A 23,973-nucleotide genomic window follows, 5' to 3' on the forward strand; every position below is an offset into this window, starting at 1 on the left:
TTGTTATATTCTGAATATGTTACAAATTCTATTATACTATGATGCTGGCTTTTTAATTTTAAATCAGGAACCCTCGAACACCAGGCTGTGTCAGTTTTCTCTGTACCAGTTCAGTTTCTCGAGAGAAGGATCCTTTCATCTCTCTTGCCTAGGAGCAGCAATAGTTGGCTGCTTGCTTTCTGAAGCTGAATGTATTAGTCAGCTCTTGGTTTCTGCAACAAAATACCTAAAGCAGCCAACTTTATAAGAGATAAGGCTTATGTAACTCACAGTTTCAGAGGTTCAAGCCTACAACCAGGCTACCACCTCATTTCAGTCTGGTGACAGTGAGGGATGCAACAGCAGAGCACATGCAGGGGTTCATGTTTTCATATATTTCCTTGTTTTCAAACCCATTCCTCAGAGCTCAGTAGGCCCAAGTCCAGATCCTTTCTAATTTAATTTCTCCAGAGAAGACAACTTCTATCTCCTACATGGTGAAAGAGAGAAAAGTATCTGACTACTTGAGGTGAAAGAGGTTGAAAATCTGGGTTCTACTTGATCCTTATATATATTTCTGTTTTTTAAATGTTTTATTTTTATTTATGCAAAAGGTGGCATGAGAGTGAGAGTGTGAGATAGATCTTCTGTCTGCTTGCTCATTCCCTGAATGTCCACAACAGCCAGGGTTGGGCCAGGCCAAAGCCAGGAGCCCAGAACTCTGTCTTGGTCTCCCACATGGGTGGCAGGGCCTTAAGCACTTGAGCCATCAGCTGTGGTCTCCCAAGATGCATTAGCTGGAAGCTGTATCAGAAATGGAGCAGCTAGGACTCCAATCAGCACTCTGATATAGGTTGCAGGCATCCTAAGTGGTGGCTTAACCAGCCATGCCATAAAATCTACCCATTTATATATACTCTTAAATAATCCACCCCTCTTCATACCCTTTTCTCCTTGTACATATACTTGTCCCATCCAATTCTCATGGCTTTTTGAGGTTCCATGGGACAAGTTAGTGGTTGGTGTGCTTATTGCTGGTGTTCCTCTCCTCTGAGGCACCTAGGCTTGACCTTCCTCTGCCTTGCTAAGTCTTCTATCATTTCTCTGCCAAACCTTATATACTAGGTCATTAAACATGAAGTTTGAGCTTTTCTTTTTTGTTAAAAGATAGCAGGGGCTGATGCTGTGGTGTAGCAGGTAAAGCTGCTGCCTCCAGTGCCAGCATCCCATATGGGCGCCAGTTTTGGTTCTAACTGCTCCACTTCCAATCCAGCTCTCTGCTATGGCCTGGGAAAGCAGTGCAAGATGGCCCAAGTCCTTGGGACCCTACACCTGCTTGGGAGACCTGGAAGAAGCTCCTGGCTCCTGGTTTCGGATTAGCACAGCTCCAGACATGACAGCCAACTGGGGAGTGAACTAGGGGTTAGAAAACCTCTCTGCCTCTCCCTCTCCCTCTCCCCCTCCCTCCCTCCCTCTCTCTCTGCCTCTCCCTTTCTCTCTGTGTAACTCTGACTTTCAAATAAATAAATAAATCTTAAAAAATAAAATAAAATAAAAAAGATAGCTAATACTGTTCATAATAGGAAGCAGCAAGTCAAAAATTCCAAAAAGTACTACTTTTCACCAATCAGACAAACAAAGATCACTCACAAGGTTATTGGAAGCTTCAGCTCCTCATTGGCTACTGACTGGAAACCTCAGTTTCCAGAACAAGTGGAAGAGAGAGCATGAGACAAGTTGCAGTCCTTTATTTATTTATTTATTTTTTTGACAGGCAGAGTGGACAGTGAGAGAGAGAGACAGAGAGAAAGGTCTTCCTTTGCCGTTGGTTCACCCTCCAATGGCCGCCGCGGCCGGCGCGCTGCGGCCGGCGCACCGCGCTGATCCGATGGCAGGAGCCAGGAGCCAGGTGCTTATCCTGGTCTCCCATGGGGCGCAGGGCCCAAGCACCTGGGCCATCCTCCACTGCACTCCCTGGCAACAGCAGAGAGCTGGCCTGAAAGAGGGGCAACCGGGACAGAATCCGGCGCCGCAACCGGGACAGAATCCGGCGCCCCGACCGGAACTAGAACCCGGTGTGCCGGCGCCGCTAGGCGGAGGATTAGCCTAGTGGGCGGAGGATTAGCCTAGTGAGCCGCGGCGCCGGCCTATTTATTTATTTTTTTTGACAGGCAGAGTGGATAGTGAGAGAGAGAGACAGAGAGAAAGGTCTTCCTTTGCCATTGGTTCACCCTCCAATGGCCGCCGCGGCCGGCGCGCTGCAGCCGGCGCACCGCACTGATCCGATGGCAGGAGCCAGGTACTTATCCTGGTCTCCCATGGGGTGCAGGGCCCAAGGACTTGGGCCATCCTCCACTGCACTCCCTGGCCACAGCAGAGAGCTGGCCTGGAAGAGGGACAACCGGGACAGAATCCGGCGCCCCGACCGGGACTAGAACCTGGTGGGCCGGTGCCACAAGGCGGAGGATTAGCCTAGTGAGCCGTGGCGCCGGCCAAGTTGCAGTCCTTTAAAACACACACATACACACACACATAAAAAACTTTTTTTTTTGAAGATTTTATTTATTTATTTATTTATTTGATAGGTAGAGTTACAGACAGGGGGAGAGACAGAGAGAGGTCTTCCATCCACTGGTTCATGACCCAGTTGGCCGCAACGGCCGGAGCTGCGCCAACCCAAAGCCAGGAGACGGGAGCTGCTTCTGGGTCTCCCACACAGGTGCAGGGGCCCAAGGACTTGAGCCATCTTCTACTGCTTTCCCAGGCTATAGCAGAGAGCTGGATTGGAAGAGGAGCAGCTGGTACTAGAATCTGTGCCCATATGGGATGCTGGTGCCTCAGGCGGAGAATTAACCTACTGCACTGCAGTACCGGCCCCATCAAACTTCATTGAATATAATTCAAATGCCACACAATTTACCCAATGAAATATAAAATTCAGTGGATTGGAGTTTCTCATTCATCACCACAATCAATGTTGGAATATATTATTATTTCCAAAAGAAATCCCACACTAAGCATCACCCCCGACCCTCCCTCAACTCCCTATCCCTCAGTAACTTCCAGTCTACTTTCTGTGTCTCTGTATTTGCTTGTTCTGGGCCTTGCATGTAAATGGAATCATATGAAATCCGGTCTTTTGTGACCGGCCTCTTTTACTTTACATAGTTTTAAGGTTAACCATATTGTGGTATTCATTGGTACTTCATTCCTTTTTATCAGGGGCTCTCAGTTTTCCACTGTCTTTTAGTGAAATGCCTTCTCACTTCTATTTACATATTCACTTCTTTTCTATCACTTTTCTAGATACAAGAAACTCCTAGATCTTCAATAACACTCCCAGCCTCCATAACAGCTCTGTTTAGAACTGCCGGAGATTCAATTTGGTGTGTGGTGCCTGGATCCTTGTAGTCTTTTATAACCTAACCTTGCAGGTGACGTACCACTACTTTTGCCGCATTCTGTTCGTCATACACGCCAACCCTCCTACAATGTGGGAAAGAACTACACTAGGATGTGAATATGAATGACAAGCATGAATTGTTTGTAGAACACCTTTGAGGTTGGTTACTATAGTGAGGAGGTGGTAATATCACAATCCTTGTTAAAGAAGAAACCTTGGGGCTGGCATTGTGGCACAGAGAGCTATGCTGACAGCTGCATGGCTGGCATTCGATACTGGAGCACCTGTTTGAGTCCCGGCTGCTCTGTTTCTGACCCAACTTCCTGCTAGTGTGCCTGGGAAGGCAGTGGAGAATGGCCCAAGTTCTTGGGCCCCTGCTACCCAAGTGGGAGGGCCAAATGAAGTTCCAGGCTCCTGGCTTCAGCCTGGCCCAGCCCCTGGTGCTGCACCCACTGGGGAGTGAATCAGCAAATGAAAGGCAAATCAAAGATCTCTCCCCTCTACTGCCACCACCACTTTGCCTCTCAAATAAATAAATCTTAAAAAAAAAAAAAAAAAAAAGAAAGAAAAGAAAAAAAGGAAAGCCTTCACCTCTAGCTCTGTCTCTTTTAATCACCATTTACAAAATTACAAAGTCATTTTTTGTAAGGCCCCTATAAAGAGGTCACTTTGGCAGGAGTCCATCTTGCTTTGGCAGCACCTGATGTCTCTTGATCAGGATGGAAGTGAATATTTGGCATTCTTGGAACAAGAAAATGAGGCTTTACCTTTGTATTATATATATACATAGATATGAGAGGTAGAGTTACAGACGGAGAGGAGGAGAGACAGAGAGAGGTCTTCCATCCCCTGGTTCACTTCCCAAATGGCCACAATGGCTGGAGATGCGCTGTTCTAAACCCAGGAGGTAGGAGCTTCTTCCGGGTCTCCCATGTGGGCACAGGGGCCCAAGCATTTGGGCCATCTTCCACTGTTCTCCCAGGCCATAAGCAGAGAGCTGGATTGGAAGAGGAGCAGCCAGGACACGAACTGGCACCCATATGGGATGCTGACTCCGAAGGCGGAGGCTAAGCCACAATGCCACTGTACGGGTCCAACAATTTTCTTTAAAAAGAACACCAAAAGAAAACAAAGGCTGATAGCAACTGAAGGAAGCACATTTTTGTTATATGACATTTAAAACACCTGGCATAAATTTACTCACCTGCAGAACAACTGCTTCCCAGAATCAGTAGCGTAAAGAATGACATAACTATAGCTTTCCTGTGCCTTGGTCATGGATATTCACTCAGCCTTTTCATCAGTCAAAAGATATTAATGGTATTGCAATTTTGTACTCAACCAATATTCTCTGAGTGCCCCTTTGGGATAAGACACTAAACAGCACAATAAAGAAAAATGAAACACATAGTATGTTCCTTCAAAAATCTTTCATTCAAAAGTAGGAAAAAATAGACACTTCACAAACCAGTGCTTGCTTTTAAATACAATAAACACGAGTAGTTATAAAAGTTCTAAAAAACATACATACTAACATTTGTCTTGGGTCTCTTTTTCCATCTCCATGTGTTTTTAGTTATTGGCAAAAACTGTTTATATACAAAATGGCTTTTTCAACTTTAAAAAAAAAAACACAGTTTAGGGCACATTATAGAAGCACCATCTGTTTGGGCTTATTTTTCTGGTTACTGTTGTGGGTCAATTTACCAGATATCAATAATGAGCTGAGCACTTGGAGTTTTGAAATTTCATTGAGAGATTAATTCTCATTGCATCATGTAACCATGTCAAAAGAGGGTGTGTTGAAGCTCTTTAGTATAATTAAAATACCAAGGAATGCACAAAGATAGCTTTGCTAAACTTGGCTCAGTGGAAATATTCCAGATCAACAGATTGAAGGAGATTTTACTTAAAATAGTTTTAAAGACTGGTATAAGCTTAAGATCAGATTAATTTGTGATAGTAAAGAATAGTAAGAAATGTACCTTTACATATTTCAATGTTTGTAGAATATTAACAATAAAATTCAGAGTGCATAATTTGTCATTCACTTGCAAAATTGACGTAAAAGCAACATTCAAACAAACCAGTTAGTGGCTTTCACTCTATCTATGTTTTTATATCCCTGGTAAAAACTATCACACAAATAAATGGCTTTCTCTCAAAGGAACTCCCAGGCACAGTAATGTCAAATGAGGCTGCAAGATCTTAATATAGAAAGGAAGAGGATATTTTAAAAGCTTTAAGTAAAGCTGGCTCTTCCATTACATAAAAAATAGATATATACAATCTTTATTACTGCTAGATTGGCAAAAATTAAGAAGTGTGACAATACCAAGCATTAGAAAGTACACAGAACTCTTACAAACTGTAGGAGACCGGAAAACCATTTGGCGCTCATTCTTTCACAAAGTTGAATAACCCTTCACCAACCAGCAACCCCACTCCAGGGTGGAAGCATTCGCATAGATGATCAGGAGGCATGCAGGAGAATATTTACAACTGCAGTGTTTATAATAAGGACAATAAAGCCTAAAAACTACCCAACAATGTAACAACAGAAGAATAAACTGTAGTATATTCACACAACAGGATGTTACCTTGTACTGAAAATGAACAAAGTATCCATTTTTACGACAACATGGGTAAATCTCAGAAATATATTCAGTGAAAATGACAAATCCCAGAAAACTATGGCAGTATACTGGATAGCATCCATAAAGTTGAATAGGATGCAAATTAAAGAATATATCATTTTTAACATATATATATTTAAGATAAAACTAAATTTCATAACCAGAACTGTAAAGTAAGGATTCTTGTTATCCCTGGGGGCAGGGAGAAGAGATAGTGCAGAAACACAAAGGCAGATGCACGTTACTAGGAAATGTTCTCAGTCTTGGGTTGGGTAGAGATTCAAGAGTGTTCATTACATTAAGTTTTATACTAAATATATGTGTTGTGAATATACTTTGTATATATTAAAAAGCAAATCTGACAAGGTTTTAAGAGATTAACCTAATTCATCCTCATCTCCTCCAAATGAGGTATAAGGAAGATAATTCTTATTTTGCATGTAAAGAAACTGAAGATGGCATGACCTTATCCTCCAATAAAAATACAACTAAAAGTTCTACAAAACAGAACCCCTCTCAAAGCTACTGGTAGATTTTTGTATTTATATATTTATTCATTTATTTGTCAGAGAGATAAAAAAAAAAGAGGGAGAGATCTTCTATCTGCTGGGTCATTCCCCAAATGGCCACAACAGCTAGGATTGGGCTAGGCCAAAGCCAATTGTCAGAAACTCCATGCAGGTCTCCCACATAGGGAGCCCAAGCACTTGGTTCATCATCCACTGTCTTCCCAGGCACCTTAGCTGAAAGCTGGATCAGAAGTGGAGGAGCTGGGACTCAAATCTGCACTCCAACATGGGATGTGAGCATCGCAAGCCGTGGCTTAACCCACTGTGCTACAATGGCAGTCGCAGGTGGTAGATTTCAAAGGGAATAATAAGCTGGAGATAAGAGAATGCAATTGAAGTTAAGTTCAGGAGAATTACATGACAACTTTTTCCTTAACAATGTTGATGGAGTATGCAGTAAACTGAACCTCTGCCAGTCAGGAAATAAATTGTGGTGTTGCAGGATGGGATTGCAGCATTACCAGGTGAAGTTCCAAGTTCCAGAGATAAGGACAGCAGGAGAATTTTCATAAGTACTGAGATCACATATTCAGAATATTCAGGAGAAAAGGAGCAAGTATCTCAAGTCCAAATGAAGTCACTCATTTATTCAACAAACACTTGTTAAGCATAGACTGGGCTGTGGGAGGAGAAAAGGGACTGGGGGTGATACAGATTAAGACATGGCCTCACTTTCAATGAACTAGTACCCTAAAAAACCAGAGGGAAACGGTTCACTGTGTAAATAGCAGAGATACCACTGAGGGGAACCCATAAGGAGTTCATGCAGAGAAAGAACAAATTGGCCCAAAACCCAAAAACAGGGAAGAATACTTGAAGGTTTTCAATAACAGTGCTGCTGATGAAGGCAGTAGTGAAGAAGAGGACAGTTTTAATCCTAGACCAAAGGATATTAATACATGGGAACCCAGACACCCAGTGCCTTATCCCTTCCACACTTGAAATATGGAAAAGAGGGGAAAAAATATGAAGAGGAGGGAGTGGTGGAAGAAAGGGAGAGAGAACAAACTTAGCTTGGATTCAGAGAGAAGGGGGAAAATGTGGTGCCACAAGAAATAAGAGACCACTTTATTCAGTGCTTACTCTGTTCCAAATACTTATCTAAAGGTTTCTCATTAATTCAGTCCTCCTGATATACCTATTTGGTAGTATATTTGATCAACTGCATTTGGGAAATGAAGAAACTGGGGCCCATAGAGGTTAAGCAGTTTGCCCAAAGTCACAGAGTTAAGAATTTGAAAGCAGAGCTTTGAACCAGGAGGTTAGATTACACAGCCCACCCTCCCCAACACCACGCTGAATAGAAGAGGGGTATCCTAACACACCTCAGGGAAAGCAGAGCACTAAAAAGGTTGTTTATCGCATGACTCATCAATGCACAGTTGAGGTAAATTGTAAACAGTAAAGCTATGCTCTTGAGACATTGTAACACCTTGGTACTTATCACTGCTGGCCCTCAAAAGTTTTGTGTTGGATACTTTGAAAGTAAAATGTTGCAAAGGAAGTAGTGGACTCAGCACCAGCTCTGGAGAAAATGTTTCCACCCTCCCTGAGATGAAGACAAAAAGTTACTCCAGATAAGCCTTTGGAAACCCCTCTATTTGTCATATAATAAACTGATGTACTTTATAGCCAATCTCAATACATACGAATATTTATCAATCTTTTTTTCTTCCTCAATAATTTAATAGCACATTTGTTGGCTCATCTGTTTCAGTATTGTGCGAATGAAATAAAATTGATGGATTTAATTCCTCTTTAGCTTGGTGGCCATGAACTACACCCCTAAACTTAGCAAACATGAGCTGTTGAGCAACCTCGGAAAAATTATGTTTGGCTCAGAACAAATCTATCAATATTACATCAAAGATTTTGCTTATAGAGTGTCAGAGCCTTCATCTGTATATTCAGGCACAACATATTAATATTCACACAGAACAACTAATGTGATTTGTTTGATGTCTCACAATAGATCTCTGGGACCATCAAGCATAAATACTTGGAAAGCTCAACATACCACAGTCACTCAAATCAACCTTACATATGTTATATTTTGTGATAACGTTTCTGTCCAACTTCATGACTCACTATGTATTCAATCCATCTTGCTATTATACAGCCATAAATAAATAAAAATAACAGAAATGATCTCAGCCTCTGGTTGCTTACCAAAGAACTCTTACCTGAGGACAAACTATTGAAAACAAAAGCAATTCCAAATTAAAAAAAAAAAAAAGCAGATTTAGTGTGTTTAGAATTAAATGATGCAATCCATGTAAGTGAGAGGACACACAAAGCACTGGTGGGGCTTCATTTCACAGGTCCTACACTCACACAATTTCCAAAATTTGAATGTTATTTGACACCTGACAAGGCTGCAACAGTAAAACAGGCCTTCATAATTACCCCAAGATAGTCAGAGGAAAGGAAAATGATGGTGAAAGACTAAGAATAAGGACAAGTAAATCTTCCATCTCAACTGGTATCAGAAACTGCTGAAATTATAGCAGAAAAATGTTATTGAAAGATTTTGCAAAAAAAAAAAAAGGTAAAGTTTTGATATCTGATATTTCAGTAGAGGGAATAATCATGCTTTGGGAAGGAATGATATTTAAGACTTCTCCAAAGTAGATTGAATACCAAATATAAATACTACAGAAACAAGGAAGGAGAGAGACAGGTGATGAAGAGGGTGAGAGGAAGAAAAGGGAGAGTGAGTTTAGTGGCAGAGAGTGTAAGCTATGAAAGAAGACTATCTCTGATTCTTAGCTCTGCTTTTTAGTACTTGTGTGGTCTTCACAGGTCTCTTCATTTCTCTGTCCCTCAGTGTGTCACCTATAAAATGGGAATAATAGAATTTACTTGTAAGGTTGTTGTAAAGATACTATGAGATAATTAGGCCAGCACCATGGCTCACTACGCTAATCCTCTCCCTGCAGCACCAGCACCCTGGGTTCTAGTCCAGGTAGGGGCGCCGGATTCTGTCCCGCTTGCTCCTCTTCCAGGCCAGCTCTCTGCTGTGGCCCGGGAATGCAGTGGAGGATAGCCCAAGTGCTTGGGCCCTGCACCTGCATGGGAGACCAGGAGGAAGCACCTGGCTCCTGGCTTTGGATTGGCACAGTGCACTGGCCGTAGCCCCCATTTGGGGGGTGAACCAACGGAAGGAAGACCTTTCTCTCTATCTCTTTCTTATTAACTCTGTCTGTCAAAAAAAAAAAGATACTATGAGATAATACAGAAAGAGTGCTAACACAGTCCCAGTAAATAATAAGACCACTATATAAACATTATTTACTTTGAATAAAAAATATCTAGGGGCCACCATTATGGTGCATCAGGCTAAGCCACTGCCTGCAATGCTTGCCTTCCACAGTAGAGCACTGGTTCAAGTTCTGGCTTCTCTGCTTATGACCCAGCCCCCAGCTAATGCACCTGGGAAAGCAGTGGAGGATGGCCCAATTACTTGGGCCCCGGCCACCAATGTGGAAGACCCAGATACCGTTCTAGGTTCCTGACTTTTGCCTGGTCCAGCTCTAGCCATTGTGGTCATTTGGGGAGTGAACCAGTGGATAGAAGATCTCTCTGTCTCTGTTTCTCTCTTTCTCTCCTTCTCTCTCTCTCCCTCTGTATCTCTCTGTCTCTTGATATTTCTCTCACTTTCAAATAAGTAAATCTTTAAAGATATCTAAAGATTAACTTCAATAATATTTAATCAGAAAATCAAGAAGAAAATTGCCATGGGACTACAAGCCATTATACAAGATCCTTTGACACAGATGCATTTCTGAATTTAATTATTTTTCACCTTTTAGGAATATAACACATTATCTACATTTTACTTAACACATGGTGACATGGACAGCAGCCCTTAATAAGACATATTAATATTTCTACAATGAAGTACACTAATAGTCATAAAATAGAATAAATGATGATTTAAAGGGCCTGCACCATGGTGTAGTGTGCTAAGCCTCTGCCTGAGGTGCCAGCATCCCATATGGGTGCCGGTTCTAGTCCTGGTTGTTCCTCTTCCAATCCAGCTCTCTGCTATGGCTTGGGAAAGCAGTAGAAGATGCCCCAAGTCCTTGGGCCACTGCACCCACATGGGAGACCCCAAAGAAGCTCCTGGCTCCTGGCTTCAGATGGGACCATGACCAGCTGTTGTGGCCATTTTGGGAGTGCATCAATGGATGGAAGACCTTTCTATCTGCCTCCCCCTGCCCCATAACTCTACCTTTTAAATAAATAAATAAAATCTTTTTAAAAAGATGATTTAAAATAGACTCATGCCAATTCTCATCATATTTTGCCAACAAATGAATTAAGAGAATAATTTTTATTTAATTATTAAAGTTAAGGGGTTAGAAAGTTGCATCTGTGAACCACAAATCTTATTGTATTAAATAACAGAATCATCATGATGGGAAATACAGACTAACGATGTTTTTTTGTTTGTTTGTTTGTTTTTTAAGATTTATTTTAGCTGGCACCATGGCTCACTTGGCTAATCCTCCACTGTGGTGCCAGCATCCCATATGGATGCCAGGTTCTAGTCCTGGTCGCTCCTCTTCCAGTCCAGCTTTCTGCTGTGGCCTGGGAAGGCAGTGGAGGATAGCCCAAGTCCTTGGGCCCCTGTACCCACATGGGAGACCAGGAGGAAGCACCTGGCTCCTGGCTTTGGATCGGCATAGCGCTAGCTGTAGCAGCCATTTGGGGGGTGAACCAACAGAAGGAAGACCTTTCTCTCTCTCTCTCTCTCACTGTCTAACTCTATCTGTCAAAGAAAGAAAGAAAGAAAGAAAGAAAGAAAGAAAGAAAGAAAGAAAGAAAGAAAGAAAGAAAGAAAGAAAGGCAGAAGTACAGAGAAAGGGCAAGACAGAGACAGAGAGGTCTTCCATCTGCTGGTTCACTCCCCAAATGGCCACAATGGCCAGGCAGGCCAGATCAAAGCCAGGAGCCAGGAGCTTTTTCAAGCTGTATTACTAATGAGCTGGATTGGGAGTGGAGCAGCTGGGACTCAAACAGGTGGTGTCCTGGAGTTGCAGGTGGCTGTGTAACCCACTATGCCACAGTGCCAGCACCAAATGGTGTGACTATATAAAAAAAACTTAAGAAGTTAGCCAGATAACCTAAGGATTTTTCTTTTAAGAAGAAAAAAAAGACATATATACATACATACACACACACATGCACAAACACACACATACACATATACAGGTCTCTGTTCAAATGCTACCTCCTCAGAGAAGCTTCTTGGATCATGCTTTAAAATATTATGCATAAGGTATGCACAGGCATTCACATGCACACATTCAATCACAGGGGAACTCTCTTTTCCTCTTCCTATTTTCTTTTTTGCACTTATCACTATCGAGCATTATATTATCTGCTTTGTTATCTGAACTACTCACACTGATTAGAAACTATGAGATTGAAGACTTCATTTTGGAGGCTGGCACTGTGGTGCAGTGGATGAAGCTACTGCTTGCAGCACTGACATCCCATATTGGAGCACTGATTTGAGTCCCAGCTACACTGCTTCTCATCCAGCTCCCTGTTATCGTGCCTTTGGAAAGTAGCTGGTGATGGCCAACTGCTTGGGGCACTGCCATCCATGTGGGAGACCTGGCTGGAGTTCCTGGCTCCTGGCTTCAATCCAGCCCACCCTTGGTCACTGTGGCCATTTGGACAGTGAAACAGTAGGTGGGAGAATTTCTCTCTCTTCCTTTCAAATAAATAAATAAATCTTTTTTTTAAGAAAAAAGATTTCACTTAGTTCAAGCATCTAGAAAAATGTTTGGCAATAGGCATTTGACAAACATTGTTCAATAAATAAAATATAAAACTAATAAAAAGCAAAGGACTAGACCAGACATAGCAGGTCATACTTAATTTCCAGAAAGAGTTCAAGACAGACATATAGACATGAGCTGTACTATGTTTAGGTAATATGTCTATTCATGATATTCCAAAATAGTAGTATAAAAATTTCTTCATCACACACATACTTAAATAAACATTGATTTACTACCTAGAAAGTAAAAATTAATATATCTAATAATTAATTTTGAGTACATGCAAAAGGTAAAATTAATCACAACACAAAAAATAATCCAGAATTTACTGTGTGTATTTTTGCTTTGGAGTACTGTCCTAATTTCCCCCTGACAGAGTTTACTCAGTAAGAAAGAAATCCTGATCTTTTGTAAAGTGCTACTGCATTAGGCTGCAAGAGTGGCCTGTATCAGCCTCACAGCAGAGTGGAATCTGGTTGCCTTTACTGGTATGTATATATTTAGTCTTGATCTATATAGCAAAATGGCAACAAGCAGATACTATAAAATAAGCCTACAGAGTTTTGGGGTCACAGAATGTGCAACAAAATACAATAGTGCTTCCAGTTCAAACAGATCCACTTTTTGGAAAGGCCCAGTTTTCCTCTCCCCTAAGCTCATCTCATGTTACTCTGACACCTGGATAAAATGAAAAGGTGTGAATAAGGCCACCCTCTGGACAAAACTATCAAGAACAGCTACCAGCGTCAGAGCCGTGGCATAGCAGATAAGGCCATTGCCTACAGTGCTGGCATCCCATATGGAGTCCCAGCTGCTCCACTTCCAATCCAGCTCTCTGCTATGGCCTGAGAAAGCAGTGGAGGATGGCCCAGGTCCTTGGCTCCTGCATCTGCAGCAGAGACCCAGAAGAAGCTCCTGGTTCCTGGCTTTGAATTGGCACAGCTCCAGCCATTGCTGTCATCTGGGGAGTGAACCAGCATATGGAAGACCTCTCTATCTATCTCTCTGCCTCTCTGTAACTCTGCCTTTCAAATAAATAAACAAATCTTAAAAAAAAAAAAAAGCTACCATTTTCAAATTATCATACTTGTATCCTACAAAATGGCATTTCATCTATAATAGTAAACATCAGAGAGTATCATTTCAACTTTTGTTATCTTTACTTTCGTACTTTTTCTTTCTATTATTCTTAAACTATGGGGGGCATGAATGGTCCAACAGTGTTTTAATGGTTTTCCAACTGTTATCCCAGATTCTGAGAAGATTTTCTATCAGAAATACATGAAAAAATAATGGAAATTGAAATCATATGTTTCCAACAGTAAGAGGAATCCTCGGAATAAGACAAATTAGCACATAAACCTGGGCCAGGCGCCATCAACCAGTGACTCCAGGATGTGAAGTGAGTCAAAAAGATAATGTCAGACAATTCCAAAAAAATCAGAGGTTCATGGTTATACAAAATTTGACAAACAAGATCAGGTTTAAACAATTACTGGCCTAGTGGCTCTCAAGTTTCATGTTATTATCAAGTGAGTTCCCTCTGAATAAACACATTTTGGTGGTGGTATAAGTAGGAGGATGAAGAACTTTCCCCAGCTCTATACCTTCAATACAAGTTTACCTGCTCTGAGAACTTGGTCAATATGTAGCATTTAGGGAGTGAACTGAAAGATCCATTTCAATAACTCATATACCAACAACAACAACAAAAAAATGTTGTCCTCCATTCAGCAAAAAGTCAAGGTCAGTATCATAGTCCATTTCAGGGCACAATCTCCACAAGTCTCACACTCCGACCCTTGTCTTCAGGTCCCTAAACTGGAATAAAACCAAATATAAATGCCAGAGGAGCCACTTCACACCCTGAACACGTGCAAACTTTGTTCAACAGAACATTTTACTGCCAGAAAGGAGTTGGCAGAAGTTTGGAGCAAAGGCCCCCAGGCTGCATGATTTGCTGGCACCATAGAGCTTGAAAATCTTAACATAATACTACTGAGTTTCAGTACTACCAGTTTGCTTCAGACTCCTCCCCCAGTTTGACTTGAGAAAGATGGAAGCTAAGTTAAAAAAAAAAAAAAAAAGACTTTATTAACACTTCGTCTTCTAACAAGAAATAATTTGATTTCCCACTCCTGATTGTCATATCTCTATTCCTTGGTGGTTATGTTACAGAGAAAAAAATCTAATGCAGTCTATTTTGAAATGCATATAAATTCAATTTTATTCAGTCACTTGGATAAAGGGGCACAGAGAGAATACTATAAATACAGAAAATTAATTATGACAGTGCTCTACTTAGAAAACATTTATCCAAACAATCCTCACATATCACCAATTTTTAACCTCAAGGATATGAGAGAAATGAAATATAGTAGTAACTGTAAAATGCTACCATTTTACATCTGGTTCAACTTGTTTTCTCACTTATCTAAACTGAAAAGATTATAGTTTACTTTGTATATGAACAATTTAGGAAAGCCAAGTATGAAGACAAGAACAGTTCTTTTCAACATGGGTCAATAATAAAGCCCTCTTTGAGATCTTCATAAGCTTGATGCTATTTAACAATAAGAACAACAACAAAAATGCACCTGAATTTTAAAATTGCAGTTAGAGGTCTGAAAATGATACAATTAGCAAAGTTAGACTTGGAAATGCTTAATAAATATGCAGCACTGAGAAACTATGGTTTGCTTTGGACAGTTATCTTGTAAATGTTTCAATGAGACCAGGCTTAAAGATGATACTTGTAAAGCAAAAATTGACAAATGGGATTACATCAAACCAAAAGGCTTCTGCAGAACAAAGGGAACAATCAAGAGTAAAGAGACAATTTACAGAATGGGAGAACATATTTGCGAACTATTCATCTGACAAGGGATTAATATCCTGATTATATAAGGAGCTCAAACAATTCAACAGCAAAGAAAACAATTAATCCTATTTTAAAAAATGTGTAATGACCTGAACAGAGATTTCTCAAAAGAAGTTATACAAAGGACCAACAAGTATATGAAAAAATGTTCAGCATTAATAATCATTAGGAAAATGCAAATCAAAATCATGATGAGATATAATCTCATCCAGTTAGGATGGCTATCATCAAAAAGACAAAAAAAAAAAGTTGGCAAAGATGCAAAGCAAGGAGAACTCTTATACACTATTAGTGGGAATGCAAATTAGTATAACCATTATGGAAAACAGTACAGCAGTTACTCAAAAAACTAGAAATAGAACTGTCACATGGGCTATCATTCCAGTTCCACTGCTGGGTTTACATCCAAAGGAAATGAAATCATCACGTCAAAAAAACCTCTGCACTTGCAAGTTTATTGTAGTACTATTCATAATTGCCAAGATAAAGACTACTTTCAAGGATCATTTTTATAATTCATAATAGCCAAGATAATCAACCTAGGTTTGGATGAATAATAGATAAAGAATATGTGGTATATCCACACAATGGAATACTATTCAGACATAAAAAGGAATGCAATTCGGTCATCTGTAGCAACATGGATGGAACTGGAGAACATTATGTTAAGTGAAATAAGTCAAGCTCAGAAAGACAAATACTGTATCTTTTCACTTACATATGAAAGTCAAAAAGTTGATCTCAGAGAAGTAAGAATAATGATTACCAGAGCCCCAGAAGGAGAAATCATCATGTCAAAAAAACCTCTGCACTTGCAAGTTTATTGTAGTACTATTCATAATTGCCAGTGTAGTTGATGGGAAGAGTAACTTCTACTACTCTACAGCACAGTAGAATAACTATGGTTGACAACAACTGGTTGAACATTTCAAAATAGGTGGAGAAGATTTTCAATGTTCCCTAAAGAAATGATAAACATCTGAGGTGATGGGTATACCAACTACCCTGATCTGATCATTATATCTCTTACACATGTATCTGAATGTCAGCTTGTTCCCCATAAATAAATACAATTATTGCATATCAACTAAGATGTTTTTAATTAGAAAAAAATAAGGTTACTTGCACCTAAAGCAGCTAAAAGTAATGGGGGGGGGTGGATTTTCTTGATGTATTTTATTACTGTCTCAGATAGCTTTTCTGGTTTCCCTTCTCTATAAATTCCCAACTATTCTAATTCCCAGCTATGTGTTCATATTTTCACTAATTTCTAATTTCCACAATACAGTTGGAAACATTTAGGGAAAAACAGAATAGCAAGCTGCAGAGACAGTAGTTTTAAAGCTATTTATATAGTAGTGCTGCCACCTAAAGATGAGGTGAATAAAAAAGCAGTTCAAAGGAAATGACCTATCACGTGGAAGACAGTTTGAAAATTTTTCTCACCTGCAACTGACATTCATTTTTGCTGTTAGCTGGATTGTTTCAGAATGTTTTATAGTGGAGCTGCAATTTTCTATGGCAGAAAATTCCAAACTTAAACCTTTTTGAGTTCCCTGTGGTTCTTTTCAGCCATTAGGCAATCACCTATAACAGTTAAGAGCGAGTCAAGATACCTGAAAGAAAACAATTGAGGGATTTCTGGGTTAGTGGACAAAGGAAGTGATAAACAGACCTAATCTTTTTCCTTCCATCATTGACAGACCCCTTGAAAACCTGAGCAAACTTACATTTTGGTAACTCAGTTTTGCTCATCCACAAGATGGGATTAATGACACTTTCCTCCAACTTGTCACTAGAGAGGCTCCTTGGAAAATGCCCTACAACAAGCGAGTCTAAAAGTCGACTTTTGCCTACTAAAAGAGATTTTGCGATGTACCTGTGAAAAACTCCAAAATAAGATACAGGCAGTTTTAAAGTTTGGGAGTATGTTCCTAAACCACAGGTTGGCCTCTTGAGGATCTCTTTAAATTATAAAGATGGTGAAGACGGTTCTTTTTATTTTGCAGTAGAGAATTATTAGCCCATCCACGTTACTTCTACCGACGTGGTGTTGAAGGACGGACATGCGACAGCATAAAAGGCAAGGAAAAGTTACCTGGCACCAAAAATCTCGTCAAACTGCCCAGGAACTCAAGAAACTGTCTGAAAGGACATTTTACAGTTCCGCACCTCGTCCTTGTACAGCATTTTATGAAAATTAACTCATCCCTTTTTACTTTCTTCCTCTTGGCCCAAGGACACATAAATAATATTTATCAGGGTTTCGTCCTTAGTCACATTCCCTCAAAGGGGCCCAGCTTCACCTACACTGTGTGGGAGGCTGGGCAGCAACCCCACACTTCCTGTCAGGGATTCCTGGGGCTACCGCCCAAGCGAGGTCTAGCCTTTCTTCTTTATGCAAATCCTGCTCTCGCAGCCTCTCCCGGCGGGTGTCCGAAGGCCAAGGTGAGACCCTCCCGGGAGATGAAAGGCTTGCTGCCCCCTGAGAGACCGGGACGGAGGGAGGGCGTGGGACGGGGTGGCCGCGCTGCCGCAGCCGACGCCGAGGGCCCTAAGTCGGGGCTGGCGCAGGCCCTACGGGGTTCCATCCCCGCCTGAGGCTGGCCTCGGCCTTCAGCGGCCGGCCCAGGGAGCGGCGCTCCTCGGGGCGCTGCGGGTGGTGGACCGAGGAAGTGCGGGCAGAGAGACTACAAGACGGCCCCCTCCTCAGACGCGCCTCAAGGCCTGGGCCGCGGGATGTTGGCGCGCCAAAGGCAGGCTGCGAGGGCGCGCTCACGCGCGGGAGGCGGGCGGGGGGGCACGGAGGGAGCGCGCGCGGCGGCGGCGGCGGCGGCGCCGCGGCAACCGAAACGGAGCGACGCGAGAGCGGAGGGCGCGAGCCTCGGCGGGGGCGGGGGTGCGGAGCGCCGAGCGCCGAGCGCGCGCTGACGTCGCCCGGAGTCACGCACGGAGCGCCGGGTTACGCGCCGACGTCTGGCTGCCACGACTTGCCGTCTGCGGCGGCGGCGGCGGCGGCGGCAGCGGCGACGAGCGGATCCCGCAGGGGAAGGAGGAGGAGGGAGAGCCTGAGAGGCTGTGAGTGAGCGGAGAAGCAGGGCGTGCGCCGGGCTTGCCCGCGGGAGGGAGAACGAGCGAGAGCCGAGCCAGCCATCCGAGCCGCCTCCTCCTCCTCCCCTCGGCGTCCCGCCCCCGCCTGCCAGCCCGCCCTCCTCCCTCAGCCCGCAGAGCCCGAGTGAGGCGCAGCTCGGCTCGCGCCGCTGTCCAGGACAGGTGTGCGCGCGCGCGCCCTCCTCCCCTCCCCCCGTCCTCGCGCCGGCCTAGCGCCCGCCTCGCGCGCGCCCTCCCTCACCTGCGGCAGGACAGCGCCCGCCCGCCCGCCCGCCCGCCCGGGTAAGCCCCTCGCGACCTTCCCTGCGGCCACAGCTCGAGGTGCCGCCCACCCCGTCCCCTCTAATTGCCCTCTCCGCTGAGGAATGATGACTGTACCATTGCAGACATCCCCGTACCTCCCCTCTCGGGGCCCAGGCAGTGCAGCAACATCACCCCCCCCCACACACACACACACACCCGCAGTGACGAACGAATGAACCCCAACCACCTCCCCCACAAATAAAAATAACACCACCCATTTTTGGTAGAAAAAAAAAAAAGTCCCACCTGCGCCGGCACTGGAGACCACCAGTGATGCCGTCTGTTTAGCAATCCTTGAGCCCCACTTCCCCAGGCCACCTTCGTCCCGGGGCCTGGAATAGTGCGCTAGACGTGGCCGACACTCCCTGCACGGCCACCCTGGAAGGAGGGAAGAGGAAGGAGGGTTCTATGTTGTAAGCTCCACTACCAACCTCTCCTCTCCTCTGTTCGCCACCCTCCCCTCCCAAATGCATACGCTCGCCCAGGATGCGTTGTCCAAAACAAAACTAAAAAAAAAAAACGTTGGTGCTGACGGCGCAGATGAAGCCAGGCCCAAGGATGGGTGGCCGGAACACGGCATTTTTGCTGCCCCACAGCGCTAGGTCAGCTCTATCGCCGCCTCTGCCTTTGTGCGGGGGGCGAGAGGAACGGATGTGAAGCCGGAGGGTCTTTGCTTTAAGAGACAGGGGACCTCCGAGGCGGATTGTGGTGTTTGTAGGAAAGGACCCCACAAATGCATCTGAACTTGGGTGTGGAGAGGCCCACGAGGCTGGCTGGGGTACTTTTTTTGGTTCGTAGCCGTCTGCTTCTGAATAAATGCCACCTTCATTTCGGCTGTCACTGTGGGACCCTCTGGAGGGTTCTCGTTCGTTCTCGTCCCGACCCTTTATGTTCCTGTCAGTAGCTTTGGGTCGCTTTTCGAAACCGTGTCTTCGAAGGGAAGCGCCAGTGCTTTGCAGTCGGCTGGATTTGGTTGGATTCGGTTTGATATCTTTGGTAGACTGTCAGAAGAGAAAGGAAATTTTTGGGTTACTTCAAGACACCCGCCCCCAGCGGCCCCCACCCAACTGACGTTTTTCGGATTGCGGCTTTGGAAATTGAAGTGTTGACTAGAGTATGGACGAAGTTGCTGATCTCATTCTTTGAGTACCGTACTAGTAAAACCATATAAGTGTCAGCCAGAAGAGAGAGTACTGTTGACATTTGCATCGATGCTGTTTGCATCTTTTGAGTTCATAAGATGTCGGGTTCTGTGAATCTTTTATCGAATTTAGAGTGTGTACTACATTTATTTAATTCTGCAAATGCTTAAAATGAAAACATTCGGGAAATGCGAAGGTTACCTTCAAATTTTAAATGATTAATTCTTCTCAGAAATGCTAAACAGTGGAATACCATTGAAGAAACATAATTTTCAAGACTAGTGAACAATAAGAAGGGGACATGGTTTTAGAATGATAAGTGAAATGCTGGTATTATTAGATCGTGTTGTTATTAGACGCTAAGATTTACTTGAGAGTTTCCCTTCATTTTCTTGGAAGACAGCTGAGAGAAGAGATGGATGATTCCTACACTTTAAACATTTGCGGTACAACAAACTAGTTAGTTCTAATGGCTTGGGTCTTTAAGCTAATTGTGTGTTTTAAGACTAGCATCTAACCACTAGCACTTGAAAACACAAGTTCTAATGTTCTCTTTTATTTTGAAAATTTGTGCTTTTGTGAAATATTAATCAGCATATGGTTTCTGCTGGGAGCTCTATAATCAAAACGGCTTACTACTCAGAGGTAGATACCTTCTCTCCACGTTGATTTTATTAATGGGTGTTGATTTTTACTTTAAAAAACCAAAGCTGAAGTAGATTATTTCAGAATCACATGCAGTGAAGGCTGAGGAAAACTGAGGCTGATTCTTCCAGTTCTCTTATGTCTGTTTCCTTGTGCACAATTTTTTGTTGGTGAGAGTGTTATTAGTGAGATTAAAAATAAAGCAGTCTCTATTCTATCAACATGTTTGTGTATTGCCCATAAAAGGGCTCAGGAAAGCTAGGTTTTGTGAATATTAGCAAATTTTAAAGAGAAAGGGAATATCTCTTTTTGATGAATATTTCTTTTTTCCTTAACATGGATATTTTGCTGCATATTACATTTCATTTTTCCTTTGTCCTTCCTACATTGTAATGAATTTGTAAATTTAGTTTTATAAATGTTTGTTTTCAAGTAATAAATTCAAATAGCTGGATACTAGAACAAGCTTTTTCTTTCACCAAGTTAGTATATTCTTTAGGTAATTAACAAATGACTAGAAGTCTTTTTAAGTCCACAAGTTTTCTAATGTATTTTCAATGTTACGATGTGAAGATAAATTTGTAATTCCATTTCAAGTTCTAAAATTTTTTGTTTTAAGACTTCTACAAGTTAATACTCCTTTCTCCCGGGCTGCCTTTAAGACTTCTAAAGGAAAGCTACCCTTCAACTCCTACTCTGCGAAATAGCCACACTTACAGTCTTGTCCTGAAAGTAACTCACTGTTTCAATAGTGAAAATATGCTAACCATCCAACGTATTGAATTATTTTGGAGAAGGCTTTATTATTAGTCTTCTTTGCTTTTTAGATATATTTTTAAGTAACAGACAAGCTGACATATAAGGGAAGAGCAGAGATTTTATACATATATAATGAATAGCATAAAATAAGTACAGATTTATGTGGAGAAATCTGGGCCTCCATCATTTGCTGGTTTTCACGTAAAATCCCCATGTTAATCGTGCAAATGATATTTAACTTGTGTTCTGTCTAGAAACTTCATGAGTTGCCTCTGAACTGGGGAACTGAGAAGTCAGTTCCTAATGACAGTTGCTTTTCTCAGAAAATCATGACTTCCAAACCCAATCTGTTTCAGATTCTCTGGACATAAATGGGAGAGAGGGGAGGACATTGAAACTACAAAATTAGTCCAGGAACACGGGCAGTCTTGAGCTCTGGTCTTCTTTTCTGTGGGAAGGAGCCATCAGCACGGGAGAATAGTAGGGATCGGCAAGCAGGCGAGCTCCCTTGTTGGTTGCAATTTCATTGACCTGGCTGCCTCGAGTTCTCATTAGGGGGCAAAGACTTGGCTCAGCGCAAGAGAGACCTCTGAGGAAGAGCAGTAGCTCTTTTGGATTGGATTTCACCAGGTGTTAGCCTTGGTTTGCAAGCCGGAGTATAACACCCCTGCCCCAGTCTGTGCAAAGACCCTGCCACTTAGCCTTTGCCTCCCTGGGTGGGCTGGGGTCTATCCAGGGTCCTGATTGCTACTCTGTGAGCCTGAAGGAGTCACCACTTCATATGCGCATTTGCGTGGTGGGAAGTGCTCCCGAATCTCATTTCCCCTTTCCAGCAGGCTCGGGGACAGGGGAGGTAATACAGAAGAATCAGTACAAGGGGCCCCGCCCGACACTGAAGATTTCCCTCAAATTTCGGGGAAGTTATTTGTGGGGCCCAATTCCATCTCAGAACGGGCCTGCCCTTCAGGGAGCCATTTCAGAGATCCCTGAACAGAGATGCTTGATTCTAAGGCTGGTTCACAGGACCACCCCAGGCTGCTCTTTGGTGACCAGGGTACTTTGCCCTGTTTTTTCCTCTTCAGTAGGAAGTAGTAAACTTCAGCCCAAAGCTGAAGTAGCTAATGCTTTATAGAATGGGAGCTTTTACTAAGAGGAAAGGAAGCCATGAGTACCTGGCAGGAATGTTTGTGTGGGGAAGTGAAGGAATAGATCAAGGGTCTTTGAGGGTGCAGCCACTGACAAGGTTTATGCCCTAGATTGCTATTGGTTTCTTGATGGTTAGCCTTCCCTTGACTGGACAACCATGTACTCAGCTGTCTCTTGGGCTAAGTCAGGGAACCAAGCCTCCTGACTCTGAGGGGTAGAGGAGTTGTTCTGTGGGAATAGAACCCTCAGATGGAATGGGTACAGTCTTCTCAGAGTGGGAGGCAGCGATCCATGCTTGAGAAGCCAAGGCTAAGATTGCATGGCCGTTTCCTGTCTGCTCCCTGCAGGAGGTGATGGGGAGAGTGTGGGGGCATTGGCAGGGGTCCCCTGGAGATAGGCCTTGATGCTCTCATAACCACCAGGGCTGCAGACTACAGTAAGGGGGCTGTAAGCTTCACTACCTATCTGGGAGTAGGAAAATAGGCCCTAGATTATTCATCAGATCTAGGAAGAGAGAAATCGCTTATTTCTGAGCCCCCTCTACTCCTGAGCCCGTTTCGGAGACCAAAGACGATCTCCTTTAGCTGTCATGTCTAAAAATTCATTCATTAATTAATGGTCGTTAATCTGTCTGCATAAGAACCAGGAATCATTTAATGTTTTACATTTTGGGGGGTGAGGACCTTTCCTGCCACACACAAGTTTCTGGGAGGAAACGCAAAGGGGGCGAGCGAACCTGCTTTAATGAATCCCGGGGAACTGCGTTTCCCAGGAAATTCCTGACATTTTTAGCTCATGAATTTCCGAAAGCCTGCTTGGTTTTCTCCTCCATTCTGGGTCCTTCCAGAGAAGAGGAGTGGGCTGGGGTCTGAATGTTCAGCAGGGCCTGGTTCTTCCGCAGAGCTGGCCAGCAACCCAGTCTGGGCTCAGCCGTGAGTAGGGTTCCCCCTTCCCCAAATCTTGGGATGAGGGGGAGGCCGGCAAGGCAGTCGTGGTCCCAAGAGGCGCTGGTTGCGGGTTTTTGGGTGAGTGTGGGGTTTCTTTTTGATTGTTGTTTTGGGGAGAAGGGCAGAGCCAACGGGAATAGGCACTGCGGGCACCCTGGCCTCGGTGCGGCTACTGTCCTCGGCTCGGCTCCCCCCGCCTGTGAGTGCGCCCGCCCGCCCGACTGTGCGGGGCTGCGGTTAGGGGGAGGGGGGAGCGGGATCATCTGAGGCCAGAGCCGCTGCCGTGCGCGGGGAGGGGGAGCGGCGGGAGCGAGGGGAGGGAGAGGGGAGGGACGGGCTAGGTGTCTGCTGCTCCGCGCCACTGCTGCCGCCGGCGCCCCGTCCTCACCCCCAGCAGCCCCCTCTGCAGTTAAGGGTTACCTCCGCACTACCGCTCCTCTTCCTAGCCTACCTCTGCGGCCCGGGCTCTGCGGTAGGAGACAACCCAGTCGGATGGCGGGAGGACCTGTCTGGGTTTGGGTCGCAGTCTGACTGAGGCCCGCATGGGAGGGGGTGGCTGTGACTCGGTGTCCCTTCTCTGCAGAGGGCTGTGCCGTGCTGCGCAGGCCCCTCCCCCCACATCCTCTCTTTGGGGTCACTGGAAAACAGCTCAGGCCT

At 43.7% G+C, this 23,973-nt stretch overlaps 1 protein-coding gene and 1 long non-coding RNA gene across 8 annotated transcripts in view; one reads left to right on the plus strand and one right to left on the minus strand.

The window, feature by feature from the left end:
• Window positions 1–18,127, minus strand: part of LOC127490514 (uncharacterized) — a 78,339-nt gene extending 60,212 nt beyond the window's left edge. For all 3 annotated transcript variants that reach the window (XR_011389766.1, XR_007918493.2, XR_007918490.2), the window contains exons 1-2: window positions 16,994–18,127; window positions 16,710–16,879 (exon numbers count right to left, since the gene is read on the minus strand). This is a non-coding gene — a long non-coding RNA (uncharacterized lncRNA). The remainder of the gene's footprint in view (window positions 1–16,709; window positions 16,880–16,993) is intronic.
• PURA (purine rich element binding protein A) overlaps window positions 17,587–23,973 on the plus strand; it is a 12,212-nt gene continuing 5,825 nt past the window's right edge. The window contains exon 1 of one of the 5 annotated variants that reach the window (XM_051843455.2): window positions 17,587–17,711. Coding sequence is in view for 2 of the 5 variants with exons in the window: in XM_051843452.2 (XP_051699412.2) it covers window positions 23,242–23,394 (153 nt within the window). In the remaining 3 variants the exon portion in view is untranslated. Of the gene's footprint in view, window positions 17,712–18,227; window positions 18,657–23,086; window positions 23,395–23,649; window positions 23,789–23,973 lie in introns of those variants that run through there. The other 4 variants (XM_051843454.2, XM_051843452.2, XM_051843453.2 and 1 more) reach the window with 4 other exon arrangements.

This window comes from Oryctolagus cuniculus, chromosome 6 (genome assembly GCF_964237555.1).
Source record: "Oryctolagus cuniculus chromosome 6, mOryCun1.1, whole genome shotgun sequence".
NCBI lineage: Eukaryota > Metazoa > Chordata > Mammalia > Lagomorpha > Leporidae > Oryctolagus > Oryctolagus cuniculus.